Consider the following 12687-nt stretch of genomic DNA (forward strand, 5'->3'; position numbering starts at 1 on the left):
GTAATCTATCCCTCCATTTTATTGTTGCTATTGTCCACAATGGTGGAGTTTTTTCAGAACATTCGAGAGGAGTAAGATTTACAATAAACTTTTTACTTATCTTTTCTTGCACAGTTGGTTCCAGTTCTTCATGTCTAGGGGTCTGATACCTGAAGCTGAAGTTCTCACATATTAGGTTCTCATGGTTCAATTGATCTAAATAATTTTGAAGAATGTCTTTACATAATTTTTGTTTTCACAATAATTTCATGTCTCACATTTTATTATATCACACTGTCTTTTGAATTTTCAAACAATGGAATTTTCACGTTCACAAAGCTGAAATTAAACTGTTTGTCCAAAATACAAGGTGTACAACTTTGCTTCCGCCGTTTTTTCCCCAACACTTGAGGCTTTCATGAAACAAATTGGTTACACATGTATCATTCAAAGTATTTTCCATCACTGCACACTACTTTTTCCCATCTCTTGGGCAGTGTATGAATCCTGCATCAAAAAAATTGTTCACCTTTTGAAGCAGTCCATGAATCGATCCAATTTGTGACTTCTTCATGAGGTCAGAAGTGTTGATCAGCCAGGCCATGCTCCATTGATCTAAACAGGTGATAGTCAGAGGGAGCAATGTCTGGAGAATATGGCGGGTGGGGTAGGACTTCCCATTGTAACATTTCCAAGTACATTTTGACCTATTTTGCAATGTGGGGTCGAGCGTTGTCATGCTGCAAAATCACTTTACCGTCCCTCTCGCTGTATTGCAGCCATTTGTCTTTTAATGCTCTGCTCAAACACATTAATTGTGCTTGATATTGAGCACCTGTGATTGTTTCACTTTGTTTTAACACCTCATAGTACATGACGCCGTGCTGGTCCCACCAAATGCAGAGCATGATCTTGGAGCAGTGAATGTTCGTTTTGGCCGTCGACATGGAAGCATGGCCAGAATGTCCCCATGATTTTTTGCATTTAGGGTTATCGTAATTAACTCATTTTTCATCCTCGGTCACAATGTGATGCAGAAATCCCTTCCATTTTTGCCTCTGAAGTAACTGTTCACAAACACACAAACTCCGTTCAACGTCTCTTGGTTTCAGCTCACACGGGACCCAAGTTCCTTCTTTCTAACTCATGCCCATAGCCTTGAGATGTTTTGAAGTGGCTTGCTTTGTCACTCTCACTAATTGTGCCAATTCTTCTTGAGTTTGACGTGAGTTTTCACTCAGCAGTGTCTCCAATTCTGCATCTTCGAAAACTTTCTCTCTTCCGCCACTATGCCGGTCCATGACGTTAAAATCACCGTTCTTGAAGCGTTGAAATCACTCACAACATGTTCTTTCACTAATAGTGTCCATACCTTATGTACTTGAGAGCATTTGATGAGACTCAGCTGCTATTTTATTCATATTGAAACAAAACAGTAACACCTCCTGCAAATGACGAGAATCAGGCACATAAACTGACATTTTCAATCGAGAACAACTTTATGATGCAGACACAAATCAGCTAATGTTTGAATGAGGTTATGTTGACCGAGGTCCAAGTTAACTGCGTGACATCTGCAATTTGTTTCTATTGATTACTGTTATCACCACCTATCGGCAGATGGCGGAAGCAAAGTTGTACACCTGATACAAAAATACATTCAATCACATCAGAGGCATCCTCAATACTACTTTACTCCGCAATAACAACAATATTCCAAAGACCATTAAATTTCAGGCATGCAGCTGTGCAAATAAAGTTTCTTCCACTGATATTTCGGCTGTGTATCATCCGGCCATCCTCAGAGTGAGTCGCAAGACTGACAACAAGGTGTCGAGCGCAGGCTTATATGCTCCACTGTGGCAGTACTGCACATGTGGGTCACAGATGCTGGTCGGCAGCAAAGACATATCTTACTCACGCACCAGCTGTGGCAAAGGTGTACAAACATTCGATTCGGTTATTGATGTATGTTCAGCATCGTGACACCGTGACAACTTCTCTGCAGTTTAATTACTCCAAGATTTTTTGGATTCCATGCTTTGTCCAAATTAAAATCATTATCTCTATTTATTAAATTATTAGCTAATCTAATCCCTATAGCTTTCTTGAAGAAATAATCCCAAAAGGAAGAGGTGGATGTCAAGATCTTCATATCACTGTAGTTCATGGAATACTCTGTATCAGTACAATGTTCAACCACAGCTGACTTGTCTGGTTGTAATAAGCATGTATATCTTCAATGTTTCACACATCTCTCGTGAACAGTGTGTGTTGTTTGATCCATGTATGACTTCTCACAATTTTCACAAGGAATCTGATACCCACCCGCTGTACGAAGCAAAGCTGAATGAAGCTCCAGTCTTCTTAGGAGGCAGGAAGATCAGCTTAACTCAGTGTTTCTCGAGAATATGGCCTATCTTTGAGGAAAGAGCACCAACGTAAGTCAGAAACGCACTTGATCTGAAGGAATTACTATCTTCTTCCCCATCACATAATTGAATGCTCTGCGAATTTGTTGTAGAGAAAATCCATTCGCTTTAAAAATGCTCTTGGCATATGTGAACTCATCTTCCAAATTATCTCTATCGGATATACAGTGCGCCCTGTGCACTAAGGTCTTAAGGACACCTATGGTCTGTGAAGGATGCTGGCAGCTACTGGCATGTAGATATAGATTTGCATGTGTTGGTTTATGATATACAGCATGTTCTAATGTGCCATCAACTTTACAGTGAATGACAAAATCCAAAAAGGGAAGTCAGCCATCATTTTGTATTTCCATTGTAAATTTGATACTAGCATGGATAGAATTCAAATGCTCAAGAAATTGATGTAATTCATACATCCCATGTGGCCATACTACAAATGTGTCATCCACGTACCTTCAGAAGGCCGTTGGTTTAAAACGCAGTATCCAGTGCCTTGTCCTTGAAGTCTTCCATAAATGAATTAGCTACCAGAGGGGAAAGGGAGCTCCCCATAGCATCCCCATCAATCTACTCATAAAATTCGCCATTAAACTGAAAATAAGATGATGAAAGCACATTGTTGTTGTGGTCTTCAGTCCTGAGACTGGTTTGATGGAGCTCTCCATGCTACTCTATCCTGTGCAAGCTTCTTCATCTCCCAGTACCTACTGCAGCCTACATCCTTCTGAATGTGCTTAGTGTATTCATCTCTTGGTCTCCCTCTACGATTTTTACCCTCCATGCTGCCCTCCAATGCTAAATTTGTGATCCCTTGATGCCTCAGAACATGTCCTACCAATCGATCCCTTCTTCTCGTCAAGTTGTGCCACAGACTCTTTTTCTCTCGAATTCTATTCAATACCTCCTCATTAGTTATGTGAGCTACCCATCTAATCTTCAGCATTCTTCTGTAGCACCACATTTTGAAAGCTTCTATTCTCTTCTTGTCTAAACTATTTATCATCCATGTTTCACTTCCATACATGGCTACACTCCATACAAATACTTTCAGAAACGACTTCCTGACACTTAAATCAATACTTGATGTTAACAAATTTCTCTTCTTCAGAAGCGCTTTCCTTGCCATTGCCAGTCTACATTTTATATCCTCTCTACTTTGACCATCATCAGTTATTTTGCTCCCCAAATAGCAAAACTCCTTTATTACTTTAAGTGTCTCATTTCCTAATCTAATTCCCTCAGCATCACCCGACTTAATTCGACTACATTCCATTATCCTCGTTTTGCTTTTGTTGATGTTCATCTTATACCCTCCTTTCAAGACACTGTCCATTCCGTTCAACTGCTCTTCCGAGTCCTTTGCTGTCTCTGACAGAATTACAATGTCATCGGCAAACCTCAAAGTTTTTATTTCTTCTCCATGGATTTTAATACCTACTCTGAACTTTTCTTTTGTTTCCTTTACTGCTTGCTCAATATACAGATTGTATAACATCAGGGAGGGGCTACAACCATGTCTCACTCCCTTCCCAGCCACTGCTTCCCTTTCATGTCCCTTCGACTCTTATAACTGCCATCTGGTTTCTGTACAAATTGTAAATAGCCTTTCGCTCCCTGTATTTTACCCCTGCCACCTTCAGAATTGGAAAGAGAGTATTCCAGTCAACATTGTCAAAAGCTTTCTCTAAGTCTACAAATGCTAGAAACGTAGGTTTGCCTTTCCTTAATCTAGCTACTAAGATAAGTTGTAGGGTCAGTATTGCCTCACGTGTTCCAACATTTCTACGGAATGCAAACTGGTCTTCCCCGAGGTCAGCTTCTACCAGTTTTTCCATTCGTCTGTAAAGAATTCGCATTAGTATTTTGCAGCTGTGACTTATTAATCTGATAGTTCTGTAAGTTTCACATCTGTCAACACCTGCTTTCTTTGGGATTGGAATTATTATATTCTTCTTGAAGTCTGAGGGAATTTCGCCTGTCTCATGTATCTTGCTCACCAGATGGTAGAGTTTTGTCAGGACTGGCTCTCCCAAGGCTGTCAGTAGTTCTAATGGAATGTTGTCTACTCCTGGGGCCTTATTTCAACTTAGGCATGTTCAAATAGCACATATTCAAATAAGGCTGTGATATTCTTATCAAAATGCTGGGTGATAGGAGATAAAGAGTCTTTTAAAGGTATCTTGGTGTACTATGATACCATGTCAAAACTAATGAGCACATCCATACTATTTAGCCTGACATTGCTCTGAATAAATCTTTCTTAAAAGACATCATAGTCGCTGTTGACTGTATAAAATATTTATTGTTATAATTGCAATTTCGGCCTTATGGCCATTTTCAAGTAACACTGCAAAGTTACATTCTGTCAGAATATGAAACTATCTGACATGAGTACATGTCGTCATCAAAATGCAGCCTTTTGACTGTGAGAGTCCCACAAGATCTGATGAGTATGGCACTTATTACATCGTAATATGTTGTTAAATATACACGATGTAATAAGTGTCATACTCATCAGATCTTGTGGGACTCTCACAGTCAAAAGGCTGCATTTTGACGACAACATGTACTCATGTCAGATAGTTTCATATTCTGACAGAATGTAACTTTGCAGTGTTACTTGAAAATGGCCATAAGGCCGAAATTGCAATTGTAACAATTAATATTTTATACAGTCAATGGCGACTATGATGTCTTTTAAGAAATATTATATGACTGTGAATACCAACCATGAGAAGTTAATGAAATCTCTGAAGAAAATCCCATAGAATTACGAATGTGATGACTACATTTTCCTACCAATGGTTTTAATAAGGAAGCTGAATATTTGGCAGAAAAATACGTTGGTGAAACAATAGTGCTCATTAGGCCTCATAGACAAATCCTCTAGACACTCATCCTTATCCATTTTGTGAACTTTAGGAAGCCCATAAAATCTTGGTGGTACTGCACCTCCCACTTTTAAATTTCTTATGACTTACTTTGGTACTAATGAAGTGTTTAACAAGGCAGCAGTCCTTATTGCCACTATGTTGGTAAGATCTTTGTTAATCTTTCACTTGGCAGCAGAACTAAGTAGACCACCTATCTTTTCCTTATAGACTTACTGAGGCAAAAGGACGGTAGCATAACCTTCAGCATGCAGGACGATTGTGTCAGTATCTTCTCACAGCTTTCATATCACAAGTCGCCCTTCCTTGAAAACCTTACTTCTTTGTGAACAATGTTTCGAAATTGCTCGGCAGCTTTCGCATCTGATTTCTTCAGCTGAATCCTCTGATAGGGGTCAGACAGCTTCTTCAGTGGCCCTGACGAAAGATGATATCAGCAGAAATTGCTGTTATTCCATTTACATTTGGACATCATTATTTGTAACTTTAACTGTTTTCAACTAAATATTAGTTTTAACTTCTTGGTGTGTTAAAACTTTGCACCAGACTGTGACTCGAACCCGGGGTCTATGCTTTTCATTTGCATGTATTCTGTCAACCGAGCTGTTCAAGCATAATTCACAACTAGCCCTCACAGCTTTACGCCTGCCAGTCCATCATCTGCTACCATCCAAACTTCACAGAAATTCTCCTTTCAATCACTCCTGGAAGAAAAACAGCTAGCTCAGTCGGCAGAGCACTTGCCTGTCAAAGGCAAAGGTCCTGAATTTTTGAGTCCCAGTCTGGCACATAGTTTTCATCTGCCAGGAAGTTTCATATCAGTGCACACTCCACTGTAGAGTAAAAATTCATTCTGCAAACAATCTTCCAGCGTGGGGCTAAGCCATGTCTCTGCAGTACCCTTTTTTTCCAGGAGTGCTAGTCCCACAAGTTTCGCAGAAGAACTTTGGTAAGTTTTGTAAGATAGGAGAAGAAGTGATGGCAGAAGTAAAGCTGTGAGGGCAGGCTGTAAGTCCTGCTTGGGTAGTTCAGTTGGTAGAGCACTTGCCCATGAAAGGCGAAGCTCCCAAGTTAGAGACATGATCTGGCACACAGTTTCAGTTTGTCAGGAAGTTTCATACCACCATGCACTCCACTGCAGAGTGAAAATTCATTCTTTAAATATTAGTTATTTTAGTGACTCAAGTAACATAAATTATAAATTACATTCTGCTTGTTTTCTGTGGCCTATTGTATTTTGTGGGAAAGATTGCCGGTATTTAATCAAAACCAGTTGCAGCTATTCACCTAGACACTTGTGGGTGATTCTGTTGAAGTGAATTTATGTTACACTTATGTGTTCCATACATCACATGTTTCTATGGGCCTGACAATTGCAGCAGTGTTCATTGGTTCAGTGAAGCATTGTTGCAAATGGTGATTGCTAATTGTTCACTCCACTGTCTTGCTGTTTCAAGATTTATCTCGTACGTTACAGGAGATAAGCTGCTGGATATCCCATCAGGCACAGGGAGTCATGAACCCACTGAGCATTTTACAGTAATATTCAATACATTTGTAATGATGGCTCTGTTCAATGAAATAAATTCCCGAAAAATCCATGGTCAGATGAATGTATTTTCTGGAATGCTTCAAAATAAAATTTTCTGTGGCATCTGGATTTCAACATTCATAGCTCAAGTAAGTTGAGATTTTGGTATCTCTGTTACCTATCCATCATTCCTGATTCACAAAAGGAGTTGAGTGTTTGTATAAATAGAGAGTCGTAAAAGAATACTTATATAATTCATTCCGAATTACAACCATGCATAATAAACCCTAAGAAAACTCATGGGAATTTGAATGTAAGTTGTTTGTATGTAATTTCAAAGTTTATGGGGTGCAGTCAAGTTGTTGGGCACAATTTTCATTGCTCACTGTTTGTGCACCAACCACACTGAGAGTGGAACAGACTGTGCACCACCAGAAACTGAAACATCTCAGAAATTTAATAGCAATAAAATTGTTATGCCAAATCTTGTGAATAGTGGATATCACTTTATCCATAGCATTATGTTTAAGAATACTGCTGCTCTAATTTCATCTCCCCACGAAGGTGCAGGCTGACAGCAGATAAAACCACCCTTCAGCCAAAGAATTTGTGTATTTAATAGAAGTTTTAGAGTATCTGAAAAGCAGTTGAAAATAAATTATGTGTTTTGAAATACACTTTGACAGCCAAATTTTATGACTTTTAAAACTTTTTAAATGATTTTTTATTACAATTAAAATGCAATTACTCATGGTAATAGTACTGTTATGGTGTAACGGTGATGCCTTGGTGCATGTACATGACCATGTTCATGATGGAGATAGGATGCTGAATATGACTGTGGGGCATTATGGAACTGCATTAACAACTAAAAGTCATTGAGGTGTGAAATGTTACTATGTTGAATTGGCACACTTCATTGCTTCACTTGGTGTCAGTTGATCATTAATGGGTGGTATGTAAGTTTTAAAGCTCCTCCACTGAAAATGTTGTCTGTGGTACTTTCCCTTGCTAGAATCCTGCAAAAAAAATCATTGAAATTTTAATTTGCCTTATTTTTAGTTTGTTAATGTCATTAGGCATTGTTGAGTGTGTGTTAGCACAAAAAAATACACTTTCTAAGTATTATTATAATCTGTTTATTAGCTAACAATAAGAGCCCTTCTCTACCAATCCATTCTGTGAAAACTGTACATCAACAGCACTTTCCATTCCCACAATATTTGTGATGTATGTTTTACATTATTCACCCTGTACATACAAACGTGCTGATTATTAAAATTTTATCAATTTACATTGTATTCATAAGCAATGTGATAGCATGAGTAGAACTTCAATCTCTGTTACAATCTTGCAAAAACTGTATTAAGTGATATCTGTTAGTTTCCATTTCTTCATCTACTATCCAGTACATAGATTAAAATTAATCTTTAGTATCAGACCCTACAGGTTTCCTCATCTTATAGTACAAATGACATGACAGTATAAGTCATTGTCTTATCCTCTTCTAAGCTTTGGTCAGCTACTCAACTGCAAAGGCTAGCTAATTGCAAATAGTAATCACATTAGTCACAAACTATTTTATAAGCAGGGATTCGGCAGCTGCTGAAGGACATGATAAATGTAAACACCATTGAAAGCTGGTAAAACGTGGTTTTAATTGATCTCAGTACTGTTTTCATGACTTGCAGTTGTATCATCAGGTGCAAACTACATATTTCAGAACCGAAATGTAATTATAAACTGTATTGCAAATTTGTGCTGTTATAGAAAGAACATGTGAAGACTTAGACCCACAAAAATTATTACTCTAATCTGTCAAAGGTGAAGCCAGTATTCTTAGTCAAGGTACTGCCATTCTGAGAATGTTATCAGTGTTGTTAGATCAAACCAATATGCTGGCCATTCATTGCATGTGCAGATATGTATAAGAAAAAGGAACTGTGCTGAGGGCTAAAACCAATTTCAAAGATATATCCCCTAATGTAGTTAATGGTGGAGATAGTGCAACACAGTAGAATAAACTTGGCACATTACATTCTTAACAATCTCAAACCAGGCACAAAAAGTGCAATTTGCAAAAGTAGGCCCTGTCTTCATTGGCCTCCAGGAAACACTTGACTGCTGCATTAAGTAATAACCATCATGTGGACACTCAGTCGCAATGTACACATGACTAAGAACACTGGATTATTCCCTGACATTAAAAATATAATAATGAACATTCTTTCTTGTATATAGTTAACCATACAAGCAATCAAAGTTTTTCATAATATTTTGATGCTTTAAGTCCAACTGACACAACGTGTTCTGTATACTATCTTTCTTTGTATATAGAAACTTCCACTTCTTCCAATATATTCAAAACCTGGACTTTTTCTTTTCTATGAAGAATCACAAGATTTTTGGCAAGATTTGTGGTACTATGCCTATCTTCCCACAGGTGTGAGATTAATGCAGATTTGTAATTTGTTGACCGTGTTAAAGATCATCATAACTTTCAATTATTTTACATTTGGAAATGAATTTTATTTGCAAGAGGAAGGTTTGGCTATAGGTTCATCACTCACCTATTGCTTGACCAATATTTTCATGGCCTATTTTGAATGAGACTTTATGACAAAATTTCCTCAACTTGCAGATAGACTACTTCTGCAGAATAAATATGTGGACAGTGTGTTCAGTTATATGGTGGCAGCCTCATAGAATGTGATCAGTTTCCACTGGATTTCAACAGTCTGTAAAAAACATACAGTTCACTTTACAACATGCAGAGGATGGCACTTTGTGATTTTTCAGTGTCTCACTGACTTTAAAAAATGAAAAAAAAATCAGTTTTTACATTTACAAAAGAAACCTGTGACAGCAGGCTTGATTATTCATAAAGATTTATGCCACCAACTTAAGCACAAATGTGTTGCATTTTGTGCTATGCTGAATCATGTATATGAAGTTCCCTTTCAGAAGATGCCTAAAGTGAAGAGTGTGCACTCATATAATACACTGCTAATCAAACAAAGGAAAATCCAGGATAGAATGTAACAATATTATGAGAAGGAAAGTTGTCACTCACCATATATCAGAGATGCTGAGTTGCAGTAATCAAAATCGATATGAAGTAGATTTTATTAACGCAATTAGTAAGGGTATATTAGAAAAGAAAATTGTTGTCTCCATTGTGAGATCTAGGTGGGATGGTATAATACTTCAGTGAACTGATCAGACTAATGAAGCAGTATTTTTTAGTACAACTACCATATTTAGGTTCCATCTTAGAGAAAATTGCTGTTGTATGGTACACAGAGAATGAATTTACATTTGCACAGCACTCGAAACAACTGCATGCTTGATATACCATATTCTAGGCTGTCACTGACATACAACAGTCACAAACACCTAAGTCTGAAGTTATATAATAAACTGCCACAACCTGTTGAAACTTTCACTCTCTTTAAATTTAAGGAGGTATTAGACACATGGCTCAAAAATGAAGCATACTACTCAATTGAAGTCTATCTTGGAAGTAATATGGAAGGAATGTATAAACAGTGAAATAAAGTAACTGTCATTAACCAAATGTATAAAACCGTATAATTAATTCTTGAACATAAACTGTATAATGATTATTGCTGAAATTGTGTGATTAGTAAGAAGTTTATGTATTTATGTACATGTAAAATGATGTTGTGAGTGAAATGTACAAATTATGAACTACTAAAAAGATGTATGTATATGTATGCATAATGTATAATGTAAAAATTAGTAACAACTATACTTTTATGAAATATGTAAAATGTATTTTGACGAATCCAATTGTGTGGTAAACATGCTGAACGGATAATAAATAAACATACAAACATATCCAAAACATTGTTCCTGTGTATTTCATTTCTTCTAACCTGAGTGGAAATAGTAGACATAAAGAAAGTGCTTCCTGTAACAAGCATAATGCGGCAGGTGTTTACTGTACTACAAGCAATGATTTCCTAAAAATATACACAGGGAAAGCTCATAGGTCCTTCAGTAAGAGGTTCCAGGAACATCTTATTGAACAAATTTGAAATCTGCATTAACCTGGCACTTAGGAGAAGATGGGCATGGTACCACAAATCTAGCTGCAAATATTGTAATCCTCCATAGAAATGAAAAAGGCCAGGCTTTGAATCTATTGCAAGAAGTGGAAACTTGTACATACAAAAAACATAATGTGTAGAATACATTGAACAGTCAGCTGCACTTAAAGCAGCATAATTGTGATTGCTTGCGCAATTAACTAACAAGAAAGAGTATTCAGTATTATATTTTTAATGTAAGGGAGCAACCCAGTACTCTCAGTCACATATGCATTGTGACACAGTGTCCACATGATGGTTATTATTTACCTTGGCAATTAGTGTTTCCTGGTGTCTGGTGAAGCCAGGGCTTACTTTTGCAATTTGCACTTTCCATGTGTGGTTTGAGATGGATAAGAATGCATTACACCTAGTTTATTCTACTTTTTACCTACCGTGTTTCATCCTTTCCACCACCAATTATACTATGAGTTTTATGTTCAAAATTGGTTTTAGCCTTCAACACTGTTAATTTTTCCTATAGATACTTGCACATTCAACAAATGGCCAGTTTATTGGTTTCATCTACCTGGTAACATTATTAGATGTTATTACATGGACCACCTTCTCAATTTTTCTTTTTTGTCTACTTTTAGAGCTCCATACCTCATCCAGTAAGAACAGTCCTTATAGGATCATTTTGTTGTCTGTCTGTCAAAAACCATTTTTCTCAGGATTGGGTGGATGTAACAAGTTGAAATTTAGACTGTGTGTGTCCATTTTTTTAGCGATGGTCATGGTCCTTTGCTGTTCGATTGATGATATCCAATTAAACACTGTTCAGCTATCAATTTTCAACCTTATTTTTATCAGGCAGCCAGTTTCTGCACTTTTTTATGCCATCAATCAGCCCATGATGTTTGAAGTGGTCACTGTAGTAAGTATATATCTACGAGGGCAGTTCAATAAGTAATGCAACACATTTTTTTTCTCGGCCAATTTTGGTTGAAAAAACCGGAAATTTCTTGTGGAATATTTTCAAACATTCCCGCTTCGACTTGTATAGTTTCATTGACTTCCAACAGGTGGCAGCGCTGTACGGAACTGTTAAAATGGCGTCTGTAACGGATGCGCGTTGCAAACAACGGGCAGTGATCGAGTTTCTTTTGGCGGAAAACCAGGGCATCTCAGATATTCATAGGCGCTTGCAGAATGTCTACGGTGATCTGGCAGTGGACAAAAGCACGGTGAGTCTTTGGGCAAAGCGTGTGTCATCATCGCCGCAAGGTCAAGCAAGACTGTCTGATCTACCGCGTGCGGGCTGGCCGTGCACAGCTGTGACTCCTGCAATGGCAGAGCGTGCGAACACACTCGTTCGAGATGATCAATGGATCACCATCAAACAACTCAGTGCTCAACTTGACATCTCTGTTGGTAGTGCTGTCACAATTGTTCACCAGTTGCGATATTCAAAGGTTTGTTCCCGCTGGGTCCCTCGTTGTCTAACCGAACACCATAAAGAGCAAAGGAGAACCATCTGTGCGGAATTGCTTGCTCGTCATGTGGCTGAGGGTGACAATTTCTTGTCAAAGATTGTTACAGGTGATGAAACATGGGTTCATCACTTCGAACCTGAAACAAAACGGCAATCAATGGAGTGGCGCCACACCCACTCCCCTACCAAGAAAAAGTTTAAAGCCATACCCTCAGCCGGTAAAGTCATGGTTACAGTCTTCTGGGACGCTGAAGGGGTTATTCTGTTCGATGTCCTTCCCCATGGTCAAACGATCAACTCTGAAGTG

The 12687-nt window shown here is 38.0% G+C and overlaps 1 protein-coding gene across 1 annotated transcript in view; it reads left to right on the forward strand.

Moving 5' to 3' along the window:
• The window catches only part of LOC126426488 (plasma membrane calcium-transporting ATPase 3-like), a 595967-nt gene that overhangs the window by 555811 nt on the left and 27469 nt on the right, over positions 1–12687 (forward strand). The window contains exon 17 of the mRNA XM_050088398.1: positions 6780–6982. Coding sequence (XP_049944355.1) covers positions 6780–6982 — 203 coding nt within the window. The remainder of the gene's footprint in view (positions 1–6779; positions 6983–12687) is intronic.

Source organism: Schistocerca serialis, chromosome 11, assembly GCF_023864345.2.
Source record: "Schistocerca serialis cubense isolate TAMUIC-IGC-003099 chromosome 11, iqSchSeri2.2, whole genome shotgun sequence".
NCBI classification, from domain to species: Eukaryota; Metazoa; Arthropoda; class Insecta; order Orthoptera; family Acrididae; genus Schistocerca; species Schistocerca serialis.